Genomic DNA, 23,502 nt, shown 5'->3' on the forward strand with positions numbered 1-23,502 from the left:
ACGAGGCCCCCGGGAAGTTTAAGCGCTATATAAGCAATTATAACATAACATATCAAACTTCCTTTTGGAACCTCTCTCCAGGTACGTCTTTGTCTTGTTCTTCATGTATTATAGAGATGAGATTGCTATTCTGTTCAGTACTTATGACTATAAATTAAGATCCTGTGGAGGTGAAATAAAAGTTACTTACCCTTAATCCTTGTTCTTCTCCAGGGAAACCGTCATTATAGTCATAAGCAGACCTCCCTCCTTCGCAGAAATTAGAAAAATAAATATATTGTTTCCCTATCAGGATTCTTGATTTCCACTAAATGAGGAATGGCTCAGTGGTGAGGCATGATGTGATACTGAATAAGTGCTTTTCCTTAAAACGATCATGCCAGCTGCAGCCTATTTGACTACATTGTTCTTCTTTTCTCTCATTTCCTTTTTTTAAAGTTTTGTGGTAAAGCTTTCTTGTCGCTTACATTTTTAAAAAATGACGTTCTCTGTGCTTACATTTTCATTTTTTTATGAGAATTAATCACATTTTCATGAAGCATATGTTAAGCTGCCAAAAGCTGTGTTTTGTTGTATTAAAAAGTGGCTTTTCAAATTTGGAAAGTATGTCATATATTTTTTGTAAAAAGTGCTCCAAAACCCTGTATATGGGCATTCCCATGGAGGGGAATTAACATTACAGGAAAGTAACACCTACTTATTTTGTCTAATTTACAGACCGCTTTTTATGCACTGAGCTGGGTCTGCCAATTTGTAATGATAAATGGCACATATGTCATATGTCCTCCTTCACACAGTCACATGGGTACATCATCACATGCAGAATGAAGCATCTGCCTCGGGCATCATGGTGCACATTTGTATCATAGCGCCTTTTTTCCTATTTAAAAGCCTATAGCCGTATCAGATAGACCTATTAGATTTTCCAGTGCTTGTTAAAGTTTGAGTTTGGTAATTGTAGCCATTTTATTGGGTCTGATTTCTTTGGTATAACAGTGATTGAGGCTCTCTGTGAATATGGCTTTTTGTAGTCATTGTGGTAAAAAGGATTGCCCATCATAGGGAGTTGCAGTGTGTTCAGTTACAAACAATTAAAACTTATATGTCATCTATCACTATGTAGGCAGATGCACACTTGTAGGCGAACCACACTGGTTTTACATTGTGTATTATTACAGGTGATGAAAGAAGCAGCCCCTGAATTAAATGTGAGCAGTTCAGAAGCAGAAGAAGAAAGAGAGGATGTGCCACCAGAAGGTGAAACTGACCCTGACTTTAACCAAGTAAGAAAATAAATGCGGCTCCCATTTGTAGATTTTTTTTTACTATACTTTTATGTCACTTTTTACTCCCTTGTTTTCTGTGTAATAAAAGTTGCAGACACTGGATTGACTTTATGGGTTGTGAAAACTATTGTATGGCTCTTTTAACAAAAGATTTGGCGTATCTACATTTTCGGGACATTTAGCATTAGACCAGAGGTTAACAGTAATTTAGCAACTGCTGCTTTGGGTGTTTAGGTCAAGACCAAAAAATGGTTACAATGCTTTGTAGCGCTCACAGTTATTGCAGATGTTATCAAAAAGCAGTTTTTTCTGCTTGACGTGTTTGTTGCACTTTCTTATATTTCCACTAAACCCACCATAGTCATTGGTGCATCAGGAAACGAAAACCTATTTATATTATGTATGATTAAGGCATTATAGAAAACCTTACATATTCAGCATGTAAACCGGTTATAAATTAAGGATGGATGATAAATTCCGCTCCCCTGGCCATGTTTTGGCATAACGCGGTGTTCAGGCCAAATTCACCAACTGTCTGATGAGGGAGTTTTTTCTCATGCATGGCTCGGCAATAGTACGTTGATGAGTGAGATTTGGCGTTCCCTAGCATGATTTTCAATCACTAGGACGACACCAGGCGAAATGTCACCAAAAGCTGCCTCTCAAGAAGAAAATCTACCTGAGCGGCCGCAAAATCAACCCGAGAAGCAGCGCTCTCTGGCACGCCATGTGGTGGCGTTCGCTCCTCACTGACAAAATCAGCGTGAACTCCCAGCTCTAACAGTCAGCACGAGTGGCACAGCATGCCTAATTCCGTCTGTTTGCAGAGTCTTGCGGAGCTTTCGTGTAACTCAGTGACTTCCACCCACTCCAGTTTTAAAGAGTGTGCGTAAATAGGCATCAAAACATACTGGAAGTGGGACAGGGTTTGGAGGCATTGGTGGGAATTTTGAATACATTTATTATACCTGGGTGCCAGTGTAGTGAAGACATTTGTCTGGACATGATGAAGCAGGTGCAACCCATTGCCAGATCCCTAATCTAATCTAGAGCATGCTATCTATAAACTAGAAAGAGGTGATAAGCAGAGAAGCAATATGGTGTCTTTTTTAGTGGATTTCTGACTTCTCTTTGTGGGAGATGTCTTCCCTCTGCATTTTGAAATTGTTGTTTAAAACAACACACAATTCTCAGTCTCTTACTAGAGAGTTGGGTTCTTAACCAGATCATCATTTCTGCCAAGTTATTATTAGACATGTGTCCACCTCTCTTCACTCTCTGTTCCACTCTCTCTGGCACCATGCTTCCCCTTCGTCACATCTCTCATTTCAGTGTTGTTCTTCGGACTTTCAGCAAATTTTATGAGACTCTTCGCCATCCCACCTCTTTGTTGATATAAGGCAGGAGTAGGTAGAATTTTCAAAGGATTTCTACGGGCAATAGTATTGTTGACATTTAAAACCATTGTTTCTCCTGTGTTTGCTACTAATGGCCTCAAGTTCATATCTGATATTGCGTGCTTTACCTCTTTTCTACTTCTAATGTTTCCTCTATGTGGTACGTATGTTCTCTATTCTGGATTTGCTACTTATCTTTGTTACCAGGACTACCCTCAGTCGTATTATTGCCATTGAGTTTGTTCAAATTGGTGCTCTAAGCTTTACTTTGTTATTGTCGGGATATAGGCTAGTAATGCTGAAGGCTGCTTGGTCATCTGACCTGTTATGAATATCTTTTTTGTCTGTTGAATCTTTTGCTGAGTTATCTCACTTGCCTGTGGGCTGCTTGCCAACTCCATAATAATTTTGTGGCAGGATACTTATATTCCTCAACATGTAACCATTCCTGTTTATCAAGAGGGGTTCCATGGTAATTTAAAGCTGCTGTGAACAGCAGCCAAACTCCAGCCAAGAAGGTAAATGCACTCTAAAATCCAGCCCCCTGCAGGCCACCATCCTGAAATTTCTATTGTACATCATTTGTGAAAGTAATCCCTTTTCAAAGTAATGTATTTTTTTTAACTTTATTTATCGTGCTGTGCGATATCACATCTCTTTTAGCATCTACCTCCAATGCCCTGGGTGTTGGTGTTAGGAGCTGGTATGGGGATAAAAGCTTTTTCAGATGTAGCTATGTCTCAGAAAAAGTTTCAGAGATATCTTCCATGTTGATAAAAATTAACCCTTCCTCCATACCACAATCACTTCCCTACTATCTGAAGGCATCTGAACATTCTCAAAAGTCCTCTAAATCTGCCTAGAACTGCTTAACAGTCTATGCACAGCATGTGTATCTACAGCCACACATGCTACAAATGGGTTGTTACCTTGTAAGCATCCGTTCATCACATGTAGTGCTGTAGATTCTTATGCCCCCACCCACCACCCCAGAAGTTATTGGTTGTTGCATATCAATTGCACATAGTGCATTCATATTGCATGGCCATCAATATACGTAATTTCTAGCTCTACTACACCTGCACCCGAAGCCCGAAAAGAAAAAGGTGGAGCTGATGACAATTTGCATTAATTCAATGATGAGTCGTGACTCGGTTTTTTAACTCAAAAGATTTCTTCAAAGAAAACACAGTTGTAAATGTCCAAGCCCAACACTAGATGGCAGGTGTATGCACACTATGTGAATCTACACACTACATGCGATGAATTCATGCTTACAAATTCTGTAACATAATCCTTATTGTCACTGATGCAGGCATTGCCTACATTCATCAGTAGGGCCATTTGGATCAATTTGTTGAGCTCTGCACAGCCCAAGGAGTATGAGGAACCCTGATCCTGTCCCAATTCTGCTGTTCTGTGTATGATCAATGACAACAGAGCCAGTGCCAGTTAAGCGGAGGCAGCACCAGTACCAGTTCAGGAAGCCTATAGTAGAGTTGCACTGCTCACACCTCCATGGATATTACACCTTGTTTTCGTTTTTGGGCCTATGCGCAAAACCCACCACAAGCTGGATGTTTGCCCCTTGTGGTCTTGGTGAGAACTTGGTGCTTTGTCCAAGCCTCTTTGTTGACCTGTTTCTCCTCCAGCACTCTGGTTTCCTTTATTGGAAACATGGACTTCAGTCCAATCTTCTTTAGTCTCATGGCGATCTTTAGCGTTTTAGTTTTACATTGGACTTGTAAGTCACAATTTCATCAGTACCCTCTGTGCACAAGGGCACAAATTTTCACTCCCAGTAGAGGGTTGCTTTGGGATCCCTTGGCCTGACCCTCGCAGAGTGGTGTAGGTCTTTCCCTGATGCAGCAGTGGATGTCTTTCGTTCCCTTCTACTGAATAGCATCTTCTTCATGCAAGGACACCTTCAATGCCCTTCCTGTGCAGATCATCAGCTCTAAGCTTCAAAGCACTGTCTACACATCCTATTCTGACTGCCTTAGGCAGAGTCTTCAGGTTTGAGATACTGAACCTGACAAGGGATGATGGTGATGGATACTGCAAGAGTTTCTCTGTTGCCACTGCTTTGAAGACCTCTAATTCATTATAAAGAAATCTCGGGTGGCTGGGTGGAACTCTCTACCCCACCTTCATACTATTTTTTTTTTTTTTACTGAGTATTTTTATTGGTATTTTACAGTAAAATAAGTCCTTAAAAAAACATAAAGACAAAGAAAGCCATAAACAGTAAACTGTGCTGACAGTTGCCGTGCAGAAACAGGATATTCCTAATCATGCAACACAGTAGTTATACAGTTGGAGGCAATAAAATAGTCAGCAACCTACTGCAAGGTAGCACAGCCCCACAAGAGAGGTCCTAGATAACACCAGGGTAAGACAGGCACCAAACTAATATACACAAGTATATCCATCCCCCCCCAAGCATGCCCACCCCCCTGCAGACCGTAGCTGCCCCAAAGAAAATAAGAATAGGCGAGGTACCAACAGAAGGAGAGCAAGGGGCTAACAGGGTGCATTGCCTGGCCAGGCTTAGAGCTCCACTGTCTGAGGCCGAAGCCAAACTAACAGAAGCAGAGTCACAGGGGGTGTGGCCAAGATGGCGACCGCGACGGGTGCCTGAAACGCAGGTTCCGTCCCGGACCCACAAAATAATCCTGTTCAGCGCCCTCGGAGGAATTTGCAAATGCAGAGGCATGGCGACGCGTCCCTCTGAACGCTAGTGAGGGTACAGAGCAAGATCGCGGCGGCGCGGACGTGTCCAGGCGGTCCTCCGGACAGAAAGAGGCCTAGTGGTCGACCGAAGCCGGGGCCTTGAGTGGTGGGAGTGGCCGAGGGCTGAAGCCGGAAGACCGGAGGCCCCCGGAGGGTTTGGTGGCGGCGGCCCGCACCGGAGTGCGGTGAGCGGTTGGTTGGGGTCAGTGGGGGGGTCACTGCAAGCCGTGCGGCAACTTCCTCCCCCCCCCCCCCCTTTCCCATACACATCGTTCGGCGCTATGGATGGAGCGGGACCTGCGGGGGCGGCCCAGCGGACCCCCACTGCGACTCAGTGGGCAACGGAGTACTGGAGGGGACATCGCCGCTCACTGAACCAGCACAACAGAGCCTGCAGGTGGCACCGGTGGAGCTGATTCCGGTGATTTCTCGTGTCTGCCTGCGGGGACGTGGGCAGACGCTGTTAAGGCATGGTGACTTGGCAGTGGGGGCTTCTGGTGGGGAGGCCAACACAATCGAGTGGGCCACCCTTTCCTCCCCCCCTCCCCCCCCCTCCTCTTATCGGAGAAGTCGAGTCAACAGTGGGCAAAGCTCCCCAGGGGTGCCTCTTCTCACCGGTCGGGCACAAAGACACAGAGAGTATTTATCCTGCGGTCCCCCCTTCCTTCCCCCCTCCTGCATCCCTTACCGGGGAGAGGAGCCTGCGGGGAACACGCATTCGAGGGCAGGAGCCCGGCTTGGAACTACTAATTTGCTGAGACAGGCGAAGTGTGACCGGAGAGCCGGCCCACACGGAAACTGAAAAGGGACATCTGCCCCCCAAAGTAAGATACTGGCCCCCCGCCTCCATCCTCATATCACAACTCACCTTAATGAGTGGGCAGTCTATCAACACGGCCAGCTCTGCCACTGGTGGCTGATACTACCGGGGGAAGGGGGAAAGCAAAGCAAGAGAGGGGACTGAAAAGATCAACGGCGAGGCAGCTGAGAGATGTACCACCCCCCCACCCCTGCTTTCATAGGGATTCTTGCAGAGGCGAAGCAGAGGAGATTATACGGAGTGACTCCACGCCGGTCCGTGGGGGTAGCCCCATAGAGGAAGTTACTACAAGAAACATACATTGGCACATCTGCCCAAACTGCGTCGAGGTGACACTGAACAGGGGGCATGGCAGGCAAATCCAAGACAGCAAAGGTACAAGAGCCTGCGCCAGCGGAAACACCAGGTGAGCAGCAAACAATGCCCAATCTACAATCCCTAAGAAAAATGCTGCAAGCCCACTCAACTCAATTCGAGAAAATACTACAGGCGATTATGGACACCAAATCCTCACTAGAAAATAGAATTGACACAGTATCCCAGGACCTCAACCTACTAAGGGTGGACCATCGCAACTTATCGGAACGAGTTGGGACAGCAGAAGGTACACTGAGCGGGCTGAATCCGGTAGTAACAGAAAACCAGAAACAAATCCAACGATTGGACGCTGAAGTGAAGGTATTATGGCGCCGCGCCAAGGAGGCAGAAGGCAGGTCCCGACGTAACAACGTTCGCTTTCTGGGGTTTCCCGAAAGATCGGAGGGGCAAAACTCTGAATTATTCCTGGAGCAGTGGTTGATCAAGGAGATGCTCAAAGTTTTTTTCAGTGGAAAGGGCACATACATCCCTGGGAGACAACCGGCCCCAGGGCAGCAGCCTAGACCGTTGATAGCAAGATTTCTAAATTACAGGGACAGGGATGCAATACTGCAGCACTTCCGCAGCAACGGCCCTGTACAACACGAGGGTTCCTCCATCACGTCCTATCCGGACTTTACCCAAGAGGTACAGAGACAGCACAATTCCTACATGAAAATCAAACAACGGCTCCGCAAGCACAACATTAAATACGCCCTGATGTTCCCTGCCAAGCTGAGAGTCATTTCGGAAGATCGAACACACGTCTTTGTGTCCCCTGAAGATGCGTGGACATGGCTACACGCCAAAGGTTTGGCACAATCTCAGGAGGGTCCGAGAGAGGATGAAGCATGGCTCACCCCATCGTCACAGAGGAGACCCAGGAAGCGCTCGAAGGCCCAACCTACAGAAACACAAGCTGCTGCGGAGAGAGCAAAGGTGCTGAAGGAAGCAACATTACACACACAGAACCCCTTTGGTGCCCTACGGGCTGAATCAAATGATCATATGGACTCGGACTCCGCCAGTTCCGACTCAACGATAATGGAGGCACTTAGGGGCCCGAACTTCGCACCCAGATCCGCGGATGCACTGTGATGCTCAGAGGAGTGGATGGAGGTACTGTATCGCTCCCCAAGAACTCCGGGGCGGGATAGTGGTAAACTGGCTCTGCGGATTTGGCCAGAACAGAAGGACATTGCCTTTATATATAAGTATCAGCTGGATAGCCCTATTCGTTTATATCCTAGTAATTTACAACATTGATATTAGTGTGATGGTGAGGCCAGCACTCCGGGGGCCCGACATGTGTAATCTATTTGTTTTAAGGGTGGGGGGCCCCTCATTAGAGCTGCCTCCAAATATTAATATGATCCCCCAGAAGGTATCCACATGGATACAGTTTTTCACTGCTGAAAGTGTGTTGAAGATTTTGTTATTACAGATAACGGTTAGAATAATGCAAGTACAGCATAGTTGTTGGGGTTTGGTTGGGATGGGGGGAGGGTGGGAATGTTTTGATGCTGGTTTAACAGGTCTTTTTAAATTATGCAACATTTTGCTATAGCTGACAGTCTATATTAAACAGCGGGGAAGACGCGGACCAACTTGTGGCAAAATTGTAACTCAGGACATAACCCATACAAGCATTCTACACAACAAAACATGGCGCAGATTGCAACCCACGCTATGCATGAGTACAATATAATCACGTGGAACGTACGGGGAATGGTGGCGCAGGAAAAGAGACACCGTGTCCATGCTCGCCTCAGACGTCACGGGATACATATTGCCATCCTACAAGAGACACACCTATTAGAGACCGATTTGAAAGCATTAAGGGGGCGCTGGGGCGGGCAGATCATGGGCACATCATACTCGGCCTATGCTAGGGGGTATTGGTGTGGATTGCACAGGGGGTACCGTATGTCCAACATGCACATAGAATAGACCAGGGAGGTAGATACGTGGTAATAGAAGGTAAACTAGATGGTAGACAGCTCACGTTAATCGGGATCTACACCCCAAACAGCGCACTACCTGAATTTCTGCGCACACTAACACCAGTTCTGCTAGTTAATCCCGAAGCGCCAGCTGTTCGGGGAGGGGACTTTAACAGTACACCGGATATGGAACTCGATAGATCAATCCCACCCCCGAAAGGGCTGCCACAGGGGAACGTCATTGGTCCGCTACAGACATGGGCGGGGAGACATGAGACTATATGATATCTGACGTATAGGACATCCAGCGCAAAGAGAATATTCATTCTACTCAGTACCACACAAGGTATACACCAGGATAGACATTATATGGGGGACCCCTGATATATGCTCCTTAGTTAAGGACACAGGGTACCTGGCCAAAACACTGTCTGATCACTCTCCGCTAAAGATGACAATACGGTGGGGGAGGAGACGCGCCGTGATCCCCACCTGTCGCTTGCAGGTGGAAGCTCTCCAGGATCAGGCTTTTAGGGAAGAGCTGATTACAACAACAAGACAGTATTGAGAAATAAACAGGGATTCCCCAGGCACAAGAGCGATGGAATGGGATGCCCATAAGGTCGTTGTCCGGGGGTATTGTCTGTCGGCTAGTTGGGGAGTGCGGCGCTTCCTTCATGTTGAGGTCGTTAAACTGGATAAGGAGGTGAGAAAACTAGAAGTCGCAGTGGCACAAAATGGGGCATCATATACAGAGTTAAGCGACATGCGTACAAAATATGATGAGGCAGATTTAAGGCTCTGCCAACATGACTACAATTATCATTTGATGCGACTACAAACAGAGGGAGATAGGTCGGGGAGATTGCTGGCATGGCTCCTTCGTGAGGACTGCCAGCCATAGGGTCCATACGCCTGATTGATGGAAGTATGGCCACCAGTCAGGAAGCAATCAACAAAGCATTTGAGGACTATTACACCGACTTATATAGGGGACAGACAGTATGCACTGCTCAGCAACTGGGGTCTTTTCTGGGAGGGATACCCCTAGCAAAATTGTCACAATCAGATAAAGAAACCTTAGAGGCTCCTATAAAAATGGAAGAACTAGAGGCGGCCATAATGAAGTTGTCCAGAAACAAAGCACCAGGAACAGATGGCTTACCAATAGAGTACTACACCACTTACTCAAAACACCTGAAATCACACCTACTAGCGGTGTTTGAAGAAGCATGGATCCATAGGATACTCCCACCTACGCAAAGAGAGGCATTGATAGTGGTCCTATCCAAGCAGGGGCGTGACCCAACAGATGTTAAATCCTATAGACCGCTCTCGCTTCTAAATCTAGATTGTAAAATTCTAGGCAAGGTACTGGCAAGTAGGTTGGCTCCCATAATACATACCCTAATACACGAAGACCAGAATGGCTTTATCCCAAAATGTAATACATTTTTGAATATTCGCAGGCTACTGAGCATAATGGGGGACACTCCGTCAGGGGCATATGATAATGTGGCAATGTCACTAGACATCAAGAAAGCATTTGACACACTAGGGTGGGACTACTTATTTACAACTATGCAAAACATGGGATTTGGTCCTAGCTACATACGCTGGGTGAAGACATTGTATACCGAACCCTGGGCCAGAGTGAAAACAGGTGGCATTGTGTCTGATAGTTTCCCAATTGGTAGGGGTACCAGGCAGGGATGTCCGCTGTCTCCCTTATTATTCGCCATAGCGATGGAGCCACTGGCGACCAAACTGCGGGCGCTGGGGGAGAAATGGGGAGTACTCAGTGCCGGAATTTGCCATATTGAATCACTATATGCAGATGATGCATTGATATACGTGAGAAGGGGGTGCGAAGTGGTGCCTTCGGTGATATCCCTGCTGGAGGAGCATGGGAGAATATCGGGATTGGTGATGAACTGGGATAAATCCTGTGTGTTCCCACTGACTAATTGGCCCATGGAGAATAGAGAGACTTTTCTGGCGGGACGCCTGAAGTGGTGCTTTGATACATTTAAATACCTAGGAGTTCATATCTACCACAAGCCTGGAGACTTGAGGGACGGCAATCTGGGGCGCGCACTGAAATCTATGAGGGGATCCCTGCGCTTCTGGTGCTCGCTACCGCTATCACCGTTAGGTAGAGTGGCGGTGGCGAACATGTTATTACTGACTTGTCTTCTTTATTTGCAGCATTGCCGGTGCCCAAAAGCTTTGAGTTGAAGACGGTATTACTGGGACTTATATGGGGAGTGGGCAGAACCCGAGTGGCATTCGCCACCCTGCATCGCCCACTGAATGAGGGTGGGCTGGGTGCCCCTAATTTTGAACTATATTTCGCTTTTCGCAATTACAATGGATACTAAATTGGATACACAGACCAGAGGCGGCAGAATCTAAATGGATTAGAACACAGTTAAATGGTATGCCGCTGGCCACATGGCTGTCGAGTGCCACAACGAAAGGGCCCCCCGGTAACCCGTTAATGTTAGCCGCACGTGCATGCTGGACACGGTATATCCAAAAAGACCGTATGAGTTTCCTGTACTCTCCCCTTATTCCCTTGGGACAGATCCCGAAGACGAGTAGTGCACCCAGAATGTACTCTGCCGCTATTTGGGCAGAGGCGGGGATACTAATAGTAGGTGACTGCTCTGAGGAAGGGGTACTAATGTCATTCAAAGCTATAAATGATCTCACGGCAGTGGGCCCAGGGCAATTCATGGCATACCACTCTATACGTTGCTTAATCAAGAAGGCATGGTCGACACACGATTGGGAGCCAAATATTTCCCCTGCATTCCACCATATGTTGTCGTATGACACCCAAGATAAATTCATAACAAACTTATATAAGATTTTAAACAGATCTTCCGGAACGGGATTAGAGAATGTAAGGAATCGGTGGAACGCTGTACTACCGAACCAGTTATCACATGAGGAGTGGTCACAAGCCGTACAGCACGCTCGAAGGGTGTCTAGAAACCCCAGATTCAGATACACCCAATTTAATTATACACACCAGGCGTACCTCTCACCTGCTCGGTTGAGGCACATGTTCCCTGGCTCTGACCCTCTCTGCCCCCGCTGTGGCTCCCCATCTGCCCACTTCTATCACATGGTTTGGGAATGTGGTCCCCTTGAGGTGGAGTGGAGGAGGATAGTGACTGATGTCTCAGAGATAAAGGACCATTTGTTCCTGCTGGACCCCAGTTCCTGCCTATTAGGAATAAGGATAAGGGGGGGAAAAACACAGATACATACATACGTTTGCAGACCTAACATTCATAATGTATAAGAGATTGATTGCAATGAACTGGAAAGCCTCTAAGGCACCAGATTTGAAAACATGGCGGGCCTTGACGCTGCGCTGGTCGCGGACAGAATATCAGGTGCTACATAAACTATCAGACCAAGTCCAGATGCACACTGGATGTGGCGCTTGTAAGTCATTTACCACTAAATTGGTAGTCAAAAACGATGAGCGCCCACCATGAAACCTGTCACTATCATAGGGACGAGGGAAGAGGATATCCCATACATAGACCTGCACACGTGTGAGGTAGTCATGCAGAATACACTCACTGTAAACACACAAATAGACAGAAACTAACTCAGGTACTGAAAAGGATCAAAAATCCATGGGTGGAGAGGAAAAGTCGTTGAGACCTTCATACAATACGTGTGCATATATTAACATTTTTATAACTGGCCTCGGTGAAGTAAGGAACAGAGCATAAGCGACCCACAAGGAAGAAACAAATAAGTGATTGGAAAACACGTCACAGCAGGAACAGATGTAGGTCACACTCCGCCACACACTACATGTAGAAAACAGTTAACGTACCCAGCCAATCCGCTGTTCACATCTTTATCTATAACTCATGACTCAGCTGCGCATTAAAAGATAAATCATGTGCAATACAATCAGACCTAAGTTGTTGTAAATGTAATATGTTATTGCAGATAAATTGGATCCTATTGTTATAACTGAAGATTCGTTTGACAATGTCTGTGCAGAAAATAATAAGATGTTTAAAAAAAAAAAACAGAAGGAGAGAAGGTGGCAGTCGCACCCCTGGGCCAATATTCAGACAGGCCAGTAAAACAGCGTCCCACACAGGCAATTTTCAACTCATAGTCAGCTGTCTGCGGGCAAGGATCAAGGCCACATCTAGAAAACAACTCATGACCTTCTTAGCCTCCGATCGGTCAAGAAGGCCCAAGAAACATAACGATGGACACAAAGGGAGTTCCCAACCCATGGTCCCCCAAACCACCTGAAGGATTGTCGTCCAGTAGAGTAACACAAGCAGACTGAACAGTACCATTTGGAAGAAATCAGTGTCCTCAACAGCGCACCGGGGACACTCCGAGGTCGTGGCTGGGAACATAGCATGTATGCGTCTGGGAGTCATATAGTCCCAGTGTAAGTAAGAGAATTGAATGTGTTGGAAACAGGCATTATGAGAGACCCTCTGGCTAGCGTAAAATATCCTCCTCCAGGAGGAGGCAGGGATAGGTATCCCGAGATCCACCTCCCACTGGGACAGAAAGGTTGAGAGATCTGGTCGTGCCCTTTCCAGCAGCCCTATACAGTAGTGTAACTGTTTTTGTGTGACCCGTGATGAGTAAACGGAGGACCATTTATGCACCAGGAGTTCTGCATCTCTGGAACCCCACCATTCCTGAATCTTGAGGGTTAGGGCTCTGTGCAGAGTGAAATGGCACACTGGGATATCATAAGACTCTTGAAGGTCTGAGAAAGGGCATAATTCTCCCTGCAAAAAGATCTCCCAAGACATAGCGTCCTGCCACCGGCCACTCACAGAAATCCGCCAAATCAGCTCCAATGTCACATCACCAGAAAAGGGAGTTCTAGAGTACACGGAGTCAGCAAACGGGTTTGGCATAAAGCACAAGTCTTCACTTAAGGTGCTGTCCTGATCATAATGTTCGAGGGTCACACTCTGGAAGCGTGTTTAGGCTTCAACAAGAAACCCATTTGGTAAACCTTAGAGAGAAGCAAACTGTCTAGTTCCTTAAAGAATTTGAGGCCACTCCAGCAGAAGGGCAGCTAACCGATATAGATGACACAGTAGTATGATAATTTTGGACACTGTCACATAACCATACACCGACAGACGCAGCGCAGACCAGAAGGTAACGAAGCGTTGCAACCCAGTGAACATACAGCCCAAATGATGGGCATATAGTAAATCCGGGTACCGATAGACAGACACTCCCAGATACCGTATGGTATCTTGCACCCAATGCACTGTTGGAGCTGAAGGAATAGGGCCACACGCTAAGACATCCTCCTTCAGGGGATGGATGGAGGACGTAGTCTAATTTCCCTCAGGGCCCGAATGGGTCCCAAGTCCAACAAGACCGATACAGAGGTTGGAGTCCCACCCCCAGAGGAACTACAACATATCGTCCACTTTGAGAGAAAGGTAAGTACAGCAAAAAGGTAATGTGTACACCGTGGTAGTGTAGTCCCTGGCAGACTATGCAAGCAGAGGGTTCCATGGCTAGCACAAATAAGAGGCAACAGGAGAGCAATCCTGCTGATCACCCCGCGCCACCAGGAAAGCCCTTGAGATCACAGCTCCAGTACGAAGCCTAGCTAGGGGTGGTCCATTTAGTAAAAAAAATTCCCTTTTTGATATGGTCACCCCCACTTTTACTGTTTTTTTTACTGCGGTGCACTGGGTTTCTGCTAAATAGGCCCCCAGTGTCAGTGCTATTTTCCCAAAACAGGTTTACAATTGGCAGACTCCTTCACCTGTTTAAATCTCTAGTAAGTGGTACCCCTGGTACCTAGGGCCTGAGTAGAGGAGAGGGTCCCTAAGGGCTGCAGCACAGATTGTGCACCCTCAGAGACCCCCCCTTCTAAAAATGAGAAGCACACAGCTACCATTGCAGTCTGCGTGCCCTGGTGCAAGCCAGCAGAAAACACAACATGGCACACCCTTGGTGTGTCATGCCCACATCACTGCAGCTAAGTATATGTAAGTCACCACTTAGGCACACCAGAGTACACTTTCTGTATGGATATATCTACATGAGTGGATATGGCCCTATGATGCTCAGCCCCATCGCTGAGCATTGGAATTGAACCAGAAAGCCACTTTATGGTATGTGCTGGACACGCGTCAACACAAGTGACCCAGTCACATAATGGCTTCACCGAACCCTATGGTGTTTGGTATCAAACACCTCATCTTGATAAACCTGGGCTGATGCCAGCCTTGCATTGATTCGGACGTGCACCCGCTGAACCCCAGTAGTCTCTTGGTGTGCTGACTGACCACTTTAGTGATGTCTGCTACCACCAGACACGTTTCTGACCCCTTGGAGCTGAGAGCCACCGCTCTGTGGTCAAAAACAATGCCTGCTCTGGAGAGGGGTGTTATCACAAACCCCAGCAGCATAGCTAGCAAATCTGCATACTAAAACCAGGATCTTCAAAGACTCTGACACCTTTGGTATACACACACTCCCCACTCCTGCATGTAGCCACCCCCTAACACTCTTAGCCCTGAGGCCAATTTGGCACCAGGCAGGCAGGAAAATTAGCTAATCAGTAGACCTGTATCACCTTTGGGCTAACCACACCTCTAAGGTGGACTACCTGAGGTAGACACTTGAAGAGGGGTTCCTCTATCTTGGTTTTGGTTGGGACTAGGCCTTCTGGGATGGGGATATGGCTACTCTACACAGAAAGTGATCATAACGGGGGTAGGCACCCCCAAGGGTAAGTAGCCCATAGACTACTGCCTGTTGCTCCCCTAAAATGCCCCACACGACCAACCCCACTGCATCCGGGCCGATCATGGGCATGTAAACCCAAACTGCTGGTCTTGTCGCTAATTTTTCACCCCAGCACCTCACTTTCTTCAGGGGATCCCCAAGAACTGAATGTAAGAACTTCTTGCAGCCATAGTACTTTGGAACTCGTGCTTCGTAAAACCGCATTCATCAACAGAAAGTGTTACTTACTTGCAAATTGTTCTAAGAACTGCTACAGTATTTATTCTTCTGTGAATGTTCTAGTGTTTTTAGATAATACAGCAAAGTAACTATTTTTCTAACCAATTGGCCTTGAGCGTCTCATTTATTCTAGCTGTGCGTCCAACAAAATTCTTATCACTACCTTCTGATGAGCCTAACTGCTCGCCCTCACTACCATAAGAGAGTTTTGGGGATTGTCATTTTTACCTCTGTAAACCAGTAAGGGTTACCTGTACTATCTGCATAGTGTACCCCTACATATGGTACACTACATAGCTAGCCAACTTCCTACTCTTTACACTTGGTCCTTTCTGTAAGCCTGGCTACTCAGAGCTGCAGCTATACAGGGTTGAGCTGAAGGTTTAACCAGTAGGTTTAACAAACAAACCTACTGATTCTAATGGGGTTGGTAAATGTATTACACTGCAGGGGTGGTTTCTTCTATTGGGGCATAAGGGTGTTGCACCTCTGAATGAGTTGCCTCATTATCCCCCGTATTAAATGTTAAGGAAAAAAGTTTATTTTTGAGTCATGTGTGGCTGTAGATAAACATGCTGTGCATACTTCCGCTGTCTAGTGTTGGGTCTGGATGTGTGCAAGCTGTTTTTCTTTGAAGAAGTCTTACGAGTCACAAGGTTGTGTGACTCCTCCTCTTGCTGGTAAGTCTCTTGGGCATCGACTCCATTGTGAGATTGTTTTCTTTCTGCCATCGGGTTTTGACTTAGCAACAGGTAAATAAAGGCATAAAATGGAATAGGAAATCACTCCCAACCTGCACTACCACCCAAGGACCTTTAGGACCGGGGAAGTACAAAAAAAAACAAATGTAAGTAGATAGGATTCCCCAGGCGCCGTGTTCAGAGTAGCAAGCTTGAGTCAGTGTTCATGGCTAACATGGGGAAGTTGCGGTTGAAGTTTTCTCGGTTTAGGACCCTTCCCAGAGGACCCCGATGAAACCCTTTGGGACAAGGGAGGTTGGATAGTGCCCTCACCCGTGGATACCCAGAATAGTGGAGTACCCACAACAGGGAACCCAGGTGCATAGGGGTGAATTTGTGTTGGAACCTTCCGTTCAAGTCGGTGGGGAACTCGGTTGTCCAGCTGCTGTCATGACCCGGGGACAAGGTCAGTGGTACCCAGGCGTGGATTCCAGAAGAAGAGGTCTTAAAGAAAGAGGGGACAGAGTCCAGACCTCTCAGAGGAGCCCAGGCGGCGCAGGAGGGCAGTGCCCACCCTTCTTGGAGATGCTTCCCTGTAGGATGGTGGACGAAGAAGTGCAGCTGTGGAGTCCAGGCGATGCAAGAAGATCGCAGAAGTAGTCTAAGAGCTGGCCCACGGCGTTCATCAAATTGCAGAAGGGTCAGTAGGGCCACTAACAAGCCTTGGCAAATGCAGGAAAGTGTTGCACCAAGTTTGCGGGATTTGTGGGGGCCAGCAAAGTCAGGGTGACCCAACCTTGGCAAGTAGTTCAGGGTCAGCCATCAGCACACAGGAGAGCCAGCAGGAATTGACAGAGGCCCCAGCAGCACCCTCTGGCAGCATGCACAGGGAGTTGCAGGGAGCCCTCAACAGCACAGCAAAAGAGGGATGCCCATGTTGCAGGAGTTGCAGAGAGGATGTCTTTCTTGGAACTGAAGAGTGCTGGGGCCGGGGCTTCTTGGAGCTAGAAGGTCTTTAGACTGAAGAACCAACAAGCCTTGGCAAATGCAAACAGACATGGTGCACAGGGGTTCCAGCCCAGCAGCTCCAGTGAGGGGCCACAGACTTCCCAGTTGCAAGGAAGATACGCTAGACCACTGGAGAGCCACAGAACCACCATCTGTGTTGTAGAGCCTTGGAGAGCCCGTGGGATGTCATAATCAACAAGCCTGTCGTCGTCTTTGTGGTACCTGCAGATACAGTGGAGTGACTCCTTCACTCCAAGGGAGATTCCTTCTTGTTTTGCTAAGTGAAGGCAGTCTTAGTGACTCTGGAGAGTGCATGGCCACAGGGTTGCAGAAGCCTTTGCAGAACTTGGAAACAAAGTTGCGGTAGGAGCCCTCCTACTGGTTACAGTTTTGCTCCTGGTTCCAACGAAGAACAGCAGTGGTTCCGGTGACCAGGATGTAGAAGTGTCTTGCAGAGGAGACTTGCAGACGGTTCCTGAAGTCTTGCAGATGAATCTAGGGTCCCACCCTCAAGAGAGCTCTTAAGTAAACCAGGAAGGGGGTTGGACACTTACTGCAGTGACCCATCTATCATAGGGGGGTCAGGGACGTCACCCAGCTGGACTAACAAGTCATATACTCCCAGGGGCCTTTGCCCATCTTATTTCCAAGATGTCAGATCAAGTGGCCACCTGGCAGAGCTCTGTGCCCCTCTCTAGGAGAGGAGTTGGACAGGGGAGTGGTCACTGTAGGAGGCTGGCTCAGTTTATGGTGTACACCTATGGTGTGGCACCCTACACTGAGTCAAGGCAACCCTTAGTGATAGTCTTTTGGTGCCTAGATAACCAATGCCCACTAGAGGTAGCTGTGGAGAGCAGTTCAGGCTTATCAGGGAGTAGTGTAAAACACTGATGTTCACACAAGAAGGACCTACACCAAGTGTTACAAAAATAAAGTTGTCTTTATTATAACACTAGTACTATCCTAAATTTGGTATATCCTCACTTGGAGATATCTACACACAACAAATATACTCACTAACAAGCAGGAAAAGCATAGATGTACACAGGGCCCTATTTGTGGGGTCGGGGTTTACCATATACTAAGAAAGTCGTATAATAATGGAGGTGTCCAACCAAGGTAAGTGTTAGGATCCCAGGGACTGGGGAGCTACAACATTACCTAAGGTAACTAATGGAAATCCCCCAGGCGTCCATGTGAGGAGATGTTATCTATCCGGGTGTCCCATAGGTTAGCACAGGACTGTTGCGGTTGGAATTTCCAGGATTCAGGGCCCTTCCCAGAGGAAACCAGTTGGCACAAGGAAGGTTCGATAGTACCCCCACTCGTGGATACCCAGGAAAGTGGAGTACTTACACCAGGGAGCCCTGTTGCATTGGGGGGGGAAATGTTGTCTGTAACCTTCATTGGAGCCAGTGGGAGCCTCGTTGGCCCAGCTGCTGTCGTGACCTGTGGACCAGGTAGGTGGAACCCAAGGGCAGATTCCAGACAAGAAGAACCTGAAAAAGAAGGGGACAGAGTGCAGACTACTCGGAAATGTCCAGGCAGTACAGGTAGGCAATGCCTACCCTCTTGGGGAGAAGTTCCTGCAGGTCGGTGATGGAAGGAGTACAGCTGCAAAGTCCTGGTGATGCAGGAAGATCCTTGGAGTCACCCACAAGCTGTCCCATGACGGTTGCCGGATTGCAGAGGGGTCAGTGGTCAGAAGAACCACCAACAAGCATTGGTAAAAGCAGGAACAAGCTACAAGGAAGTTTGCAGGTTTTTGGGGATCAGCAAGGTCCAAACGACTCTACCCTTGGAGGAGAGTCAGGACTGGCCCTCAGCAAGCAGGAAAGGCAGCAGGAATTGTTGGAGCCCCCACGCAGACCCACTGGCAGCAGGCACTGGGAGTCTCAGGGAGGCCTCAGCAGCACAACAAGGAACGAGTCCTACTCTGCAGGAGTTGCAGGGAGGCCACTGTTCTTGGAGTTGCAAGGTGCTGGGGGCCGGGGCTTCATGGAGCTTGAGGTTGGAAGAGCCAACAAGCCTTGGCAACAGTAACAGATGCAGTGCACAGGGGATCCGTCCCACTGGCCACAGCAAGGACCCTCCATCTCTCAAGTTGGACAGAAGACATGTTGGACCTGGCGGGGGCCACAGAACCACCACCTGTGTTGTACAGCCTTTCGATGTTCATGGGACAGCAGAATCCATCAGCTGGTCGTTGTCGGTGAGGTGCCTGAAGATGCTGGGGAGTGACTCCTTCACTCCAAGAAAGATTCTTTCTTGCTTCCTGATGCAAAAAGAGTCCTTGTGACCCTGGAGGATGCACAGCCACGGATGTTGCAGAATTCTTGCAGGAGCTGGAGAAACAAAGTTGCAGTGGGAGCCCTTCCAACTGCGTGCAGTCTTGTTTCAGTTCCTAAGGTAGGCCAGCGGCGGTTCCGGAGTCCAGGTTGGCAAAAGTGTCTTGCAGAGAGTTTCTTTTAGAGTCTTGCTTCATGAATCTTGGGTCCCACCCTCGGGGGAGCCCTTAATTAACCCAGAAAAGGGGTTGGACACTGTCCGCGGTGACCCACCTATCAGAGGGGATCAGGGACATCACCTAGCTGGCCTAACCAGTCAGATGCTCCCAGGGACCTCTGCACATTGTTTCCAAGATAGCAGAATCAAGCGATCACCAGGCAGAGCTCTGTGCACCTCCCTACGGGAGGAGCAGGAAAGGGGGTGGTCACGCCTCTGTCCTTTGTGTAGTTTTGTGCCAGAGCAGGGACCGAGGGTCCTTGTACTGATGCAAACCGGTTTATGCAAGGCTCATCAGCAGGAGGGCAGAACAGTGTCTAGGGTCATCAGCAGCACGGGTTGGCATGCCAGACCATGCAAGGCTGTACAGGCAGATCTTGGGGATCCTCTAAGGAACCCCCAAAGTACATGGTATCATGCAAATAACATTGAAACTGGTGTAGTTGCATGGTTCCAACATGTTTGATACCAAGCATACCTAGGTTTGGGGAAACCAATATGTAGTTTGACTGCCAGGGGTCTCCCATGGGCTGCAGCATGTATTATGTCACCCAAAAGATCTCATGCAAACTGTCTGCAGGCCTGCCATTGCACCGTGTCTGAAATGGTGCATGCACCTTTCACTCCAAATATAAGGTTCTCCTTATATCCTGGTCATTGCACTCTGACCCTCTAAGTCAACCCTCTGGTAGGCACTTCAGCCCAAGGGCAGGGTGCATGGCTGTAAGTGTGAGGGCACCCCTACATGATGGGAGGTGCCTTTACAAACCCCAGACTCCATTTGCTGGGCTTTGTAAGTGCAGGGAAGCCATTTTAAGGTATGTAGTGGACACTGGTCAACACGAGTTGTCCAACTAAATAGTGGCTTCACCAAACATAGGCATTTTTGGTATCAAACATGTTGGAATCGTACAACTACACCAATGCCAGTGCTAGTTGCACGATACCATGTACTCTGGGCATTTCCTAGGGATCCCCAAAAGTCTGTCTGTACAGCATTGCAGGATCTGTATGCCAGCCAGTGCTGCTGCCGACCCCAGACACTGATCTGCCCTCATGCTGCTGTGCTTAAATCGGGCAAGGAAAGGCAGACCAAAGGATTTCCTGTAAGATAGTGGTGTGCCCATCTCTTCTTTAGAAATAGGTGTCGCTGGGTTGGGGGTGCCTCTGAGTGCCACCAGACTGTTCTGAAGGGCACATTTGGTTCCATCCGTGCATAAACCAGTTTACACCAGTGCAGGAACCCCCGGTTTCCACTCTGGCGCGAAACCACACAAAGGACAGGGGAGTGACCACCCCCCTGTCCAGCTGCTTCCCTAAGGAGGTCCACAGAGGTCTGCCAGATGGCTACTTGATTCTGCCATCTTGGAAATAAGATGAGCAGAGGTCGCTGGAAGCATATTACTAGTTAGTCCAGCTGAGTGATGTCCCTGCCCCCATCTAATAGGAGTGTCACTGCACTAAGTGTCCGACCCCCTTCTGGGTCGCTTAAGGGCTCCCCTGCGGGTGGGATCCTAGATTAGTCTGCAAGCCTTCAGGAACCGTCTGAAAGTTTCCTCTGCAAGACCCTTCTGCAACCGGTATAGCGGGACCGCTGCTGCTCTTTGCTGGAACCAGAAGCAAGACTGACCGGTAGAAGGGCTCCTACTACAACTTTGTTTCCATGTTCTGCAAAGATCTCTGCAACCCTGTGGCCGTGCATCCTTCAGAGTCACTGGGATTCTGCCTGCACTTAGGATAGCTAGAAGGAATCTCCCTTGGAGTGAAGGAGTCACTCCCCTGCATTTACAAGCAGCTCAGTGATGATGACCGGCTTGTGGATCCTGCTGTCCCACGGACTCTCCAAGGCTCTACAACACAGGTGGTGGTTCGTTGGCTCTCCAGAGGTGGTCTGACCTATCTTCCTTGCAACTGGGAAGTCTGTGGTGCATCGCTGGAGCTGCTGGGCTGGAACCCCTGTGCACTACATCCGTTTGTCGGTGCCAAAGCTTGTTGCCTCTTCAGTCCAAAGACCTAGCTCCAAGAAGCCCTGTCCTCCAGCACTCTCCAGCTCCAAGAAATGACAACTCCTGCAAGGTGGGCATCCCTCTTTGTTGTGCTGTTGAGGCCTTCTTATGATGTCCTGTGCCTGCTGCCAGAGGGTCCCGCTGGGGCCTTCACCGATTCCTCCTGGCTCTCCTTTGTGCTAAGTGCTGGCCCTGACCTACCAGCCAAGGTTGGGTTGCCTGGATCTTGCTGGTCCACACAAATCCTGCAAGCTCCGTGCAGTGCTTTCCTGCATTTGCCAAGGCTTGTTTGTGGTCCCACTGACCCCTCTGCAATTCGACGACCGGCGTGGGACAGCTCTCTCCAAGAATGGTGGGCATTGCCCTCCTCAACCGCCTGGGCACCTCCGGGTGGTCTAGACTCTATCCTCTCTCTTCTTAGGTGCTCTTCTTCCGGAATCCACGCCTGGGTTCTACTAACCTGGTCCACGGGTCACAACAGCAGCTGGACAAGAAAGGTCTCCATTGACTTAAATAGGAGGTTCCAACATAAATTCACCTGTATGCACCTGGGCTTCTTGGTGTAGATACTCCACTGTTCTGGGCATCCACAGGTGAGGGCACTATCCAACCCCCCTTGTCCCAACGGGTTTCCTCAGGTTCCACTGGGAAGGGTCCTAAAACGCAAAAGCTCCAACCGCGACTTCCTCATACCAAGATTAGTTGTAGAGTGTAGTGTGTGTGTTACAATAAATATAACATATTTTTCTAAAACTGGTGTGGCTCTTTCCTGTGTGTACATCATTGGCTGACCTGTGTGGTATTTGCAACCTCTTTACACCCTCCTGGATAAGCCTTGGCTGTCCTCCACAGACACCTTTATGAGAACTCTGGTTATCTAGAGCCCCCTACACTATCACTAAGAGTTGCCTGGGCTCAGTACATGGTGCCTCACCTATAACTGTACATCATATACTGAGCCATCCTTCTACTGACGTGTCCCTCAGACCAATACTGCAACTCCGACTTGTAAACAAATACATCCTCTCAGAACAGTTTCACATGTACACTCTTCAGAATGTCATTCCATTTCCACAGCAAGGAGACTTTATAAATGCTTTAGATCTAAAGGACACCTACTTTCACATACCAATTCATCCTGTACAATCAGTCAAGAATTTGTAGAGTGTGGCTAATCACCCATAGGGTCTCAAGGCGTTGTATGTAGGCATGCTTCTCAGTGGAAGAGACAGGTCTTGAGGTCCTTCCTGAACTGCTTCAGTGATGCGGTCTGCCTGAACTTCAAGAGGTAGTGCGTTCCATGTCTGGGCTGCTAGATAGGAGAACGATCTTCCTTCTGCTGTACTTTTCCGGATCGTGGGGACGGCTGAAAGGGTGAGCTGGGAGGAACGGAGATGTCTGTTGGGTACGTAGGTGAGGTGGTGGTTGAGGTATGTCGGTCCTGTGTTGTGCAGTGCTTTGTAGGTGTGGATCAGGAGTTTGTATGTGATGCGCTTGTGGACTGAGCCAGTGTAGGTCTCTCAGGTTGGAGGAGATACGGCTGTGTCGGAAGATGTCCATGAGGAGTCCAGCTGCTGCATTCTGGACTCTTAGCAGTCTTGATTGAAGTTTCTTGGTGATGCCGGCATAGAGTGCGTTGCCGTAGTCCAGTTTGCTAGTGATGAGTATGTGGGTGACTGTCTTCCTTGTGTCGGAGGGAATCCATTTGAAAATCTTCCACAGGAGTCAGAGGCTGTGGAAACATGACGAAGAGACG

The 23,502-nt window shown here is 48.2% G+C and overlaps 1 protein-coding gene across 2 annotated transcripts in view; it reads left to right on the forward strand.

Moving 5' to 3' along the window:
- The window catches only part of USP48 (ubiquitin specific peptidase 48), a 774,242-nt gene that overhangs the window by 617,163 nt on the left and 133,577 nt on the right, over positions 1–23,502 (forward strand). For both annotated transcript variants that reach the window (XM_069240019.1, XM_069240020.1), the window contains exon 22: positions 1,179–1,283. In XM_069240019.1, the coding sequence (XP_069096120.1) occupies positions 1,179–1,283 (105 nt within the window). The remainder of the gene's footprint in view (positions 1–1,178; positions 1,284–23,502) is intronic.

Source organism: Pleurodeles waltl, chromosome 6 (assembly GCF_031143425.1).
Source record: "Pleurodeles waltl isolate 20211129_DDA chromosome 6, aPleWal1.hap1.20221129, whole genome shotgun sequence".
Classification (NCBI taxonomy): domain Eukaryota; kingdom Metazoa; phylum Chordata; class Amphibia; order Caudata; family Salamandridae; genus Pleurodeles; species Pleurodeles waltl.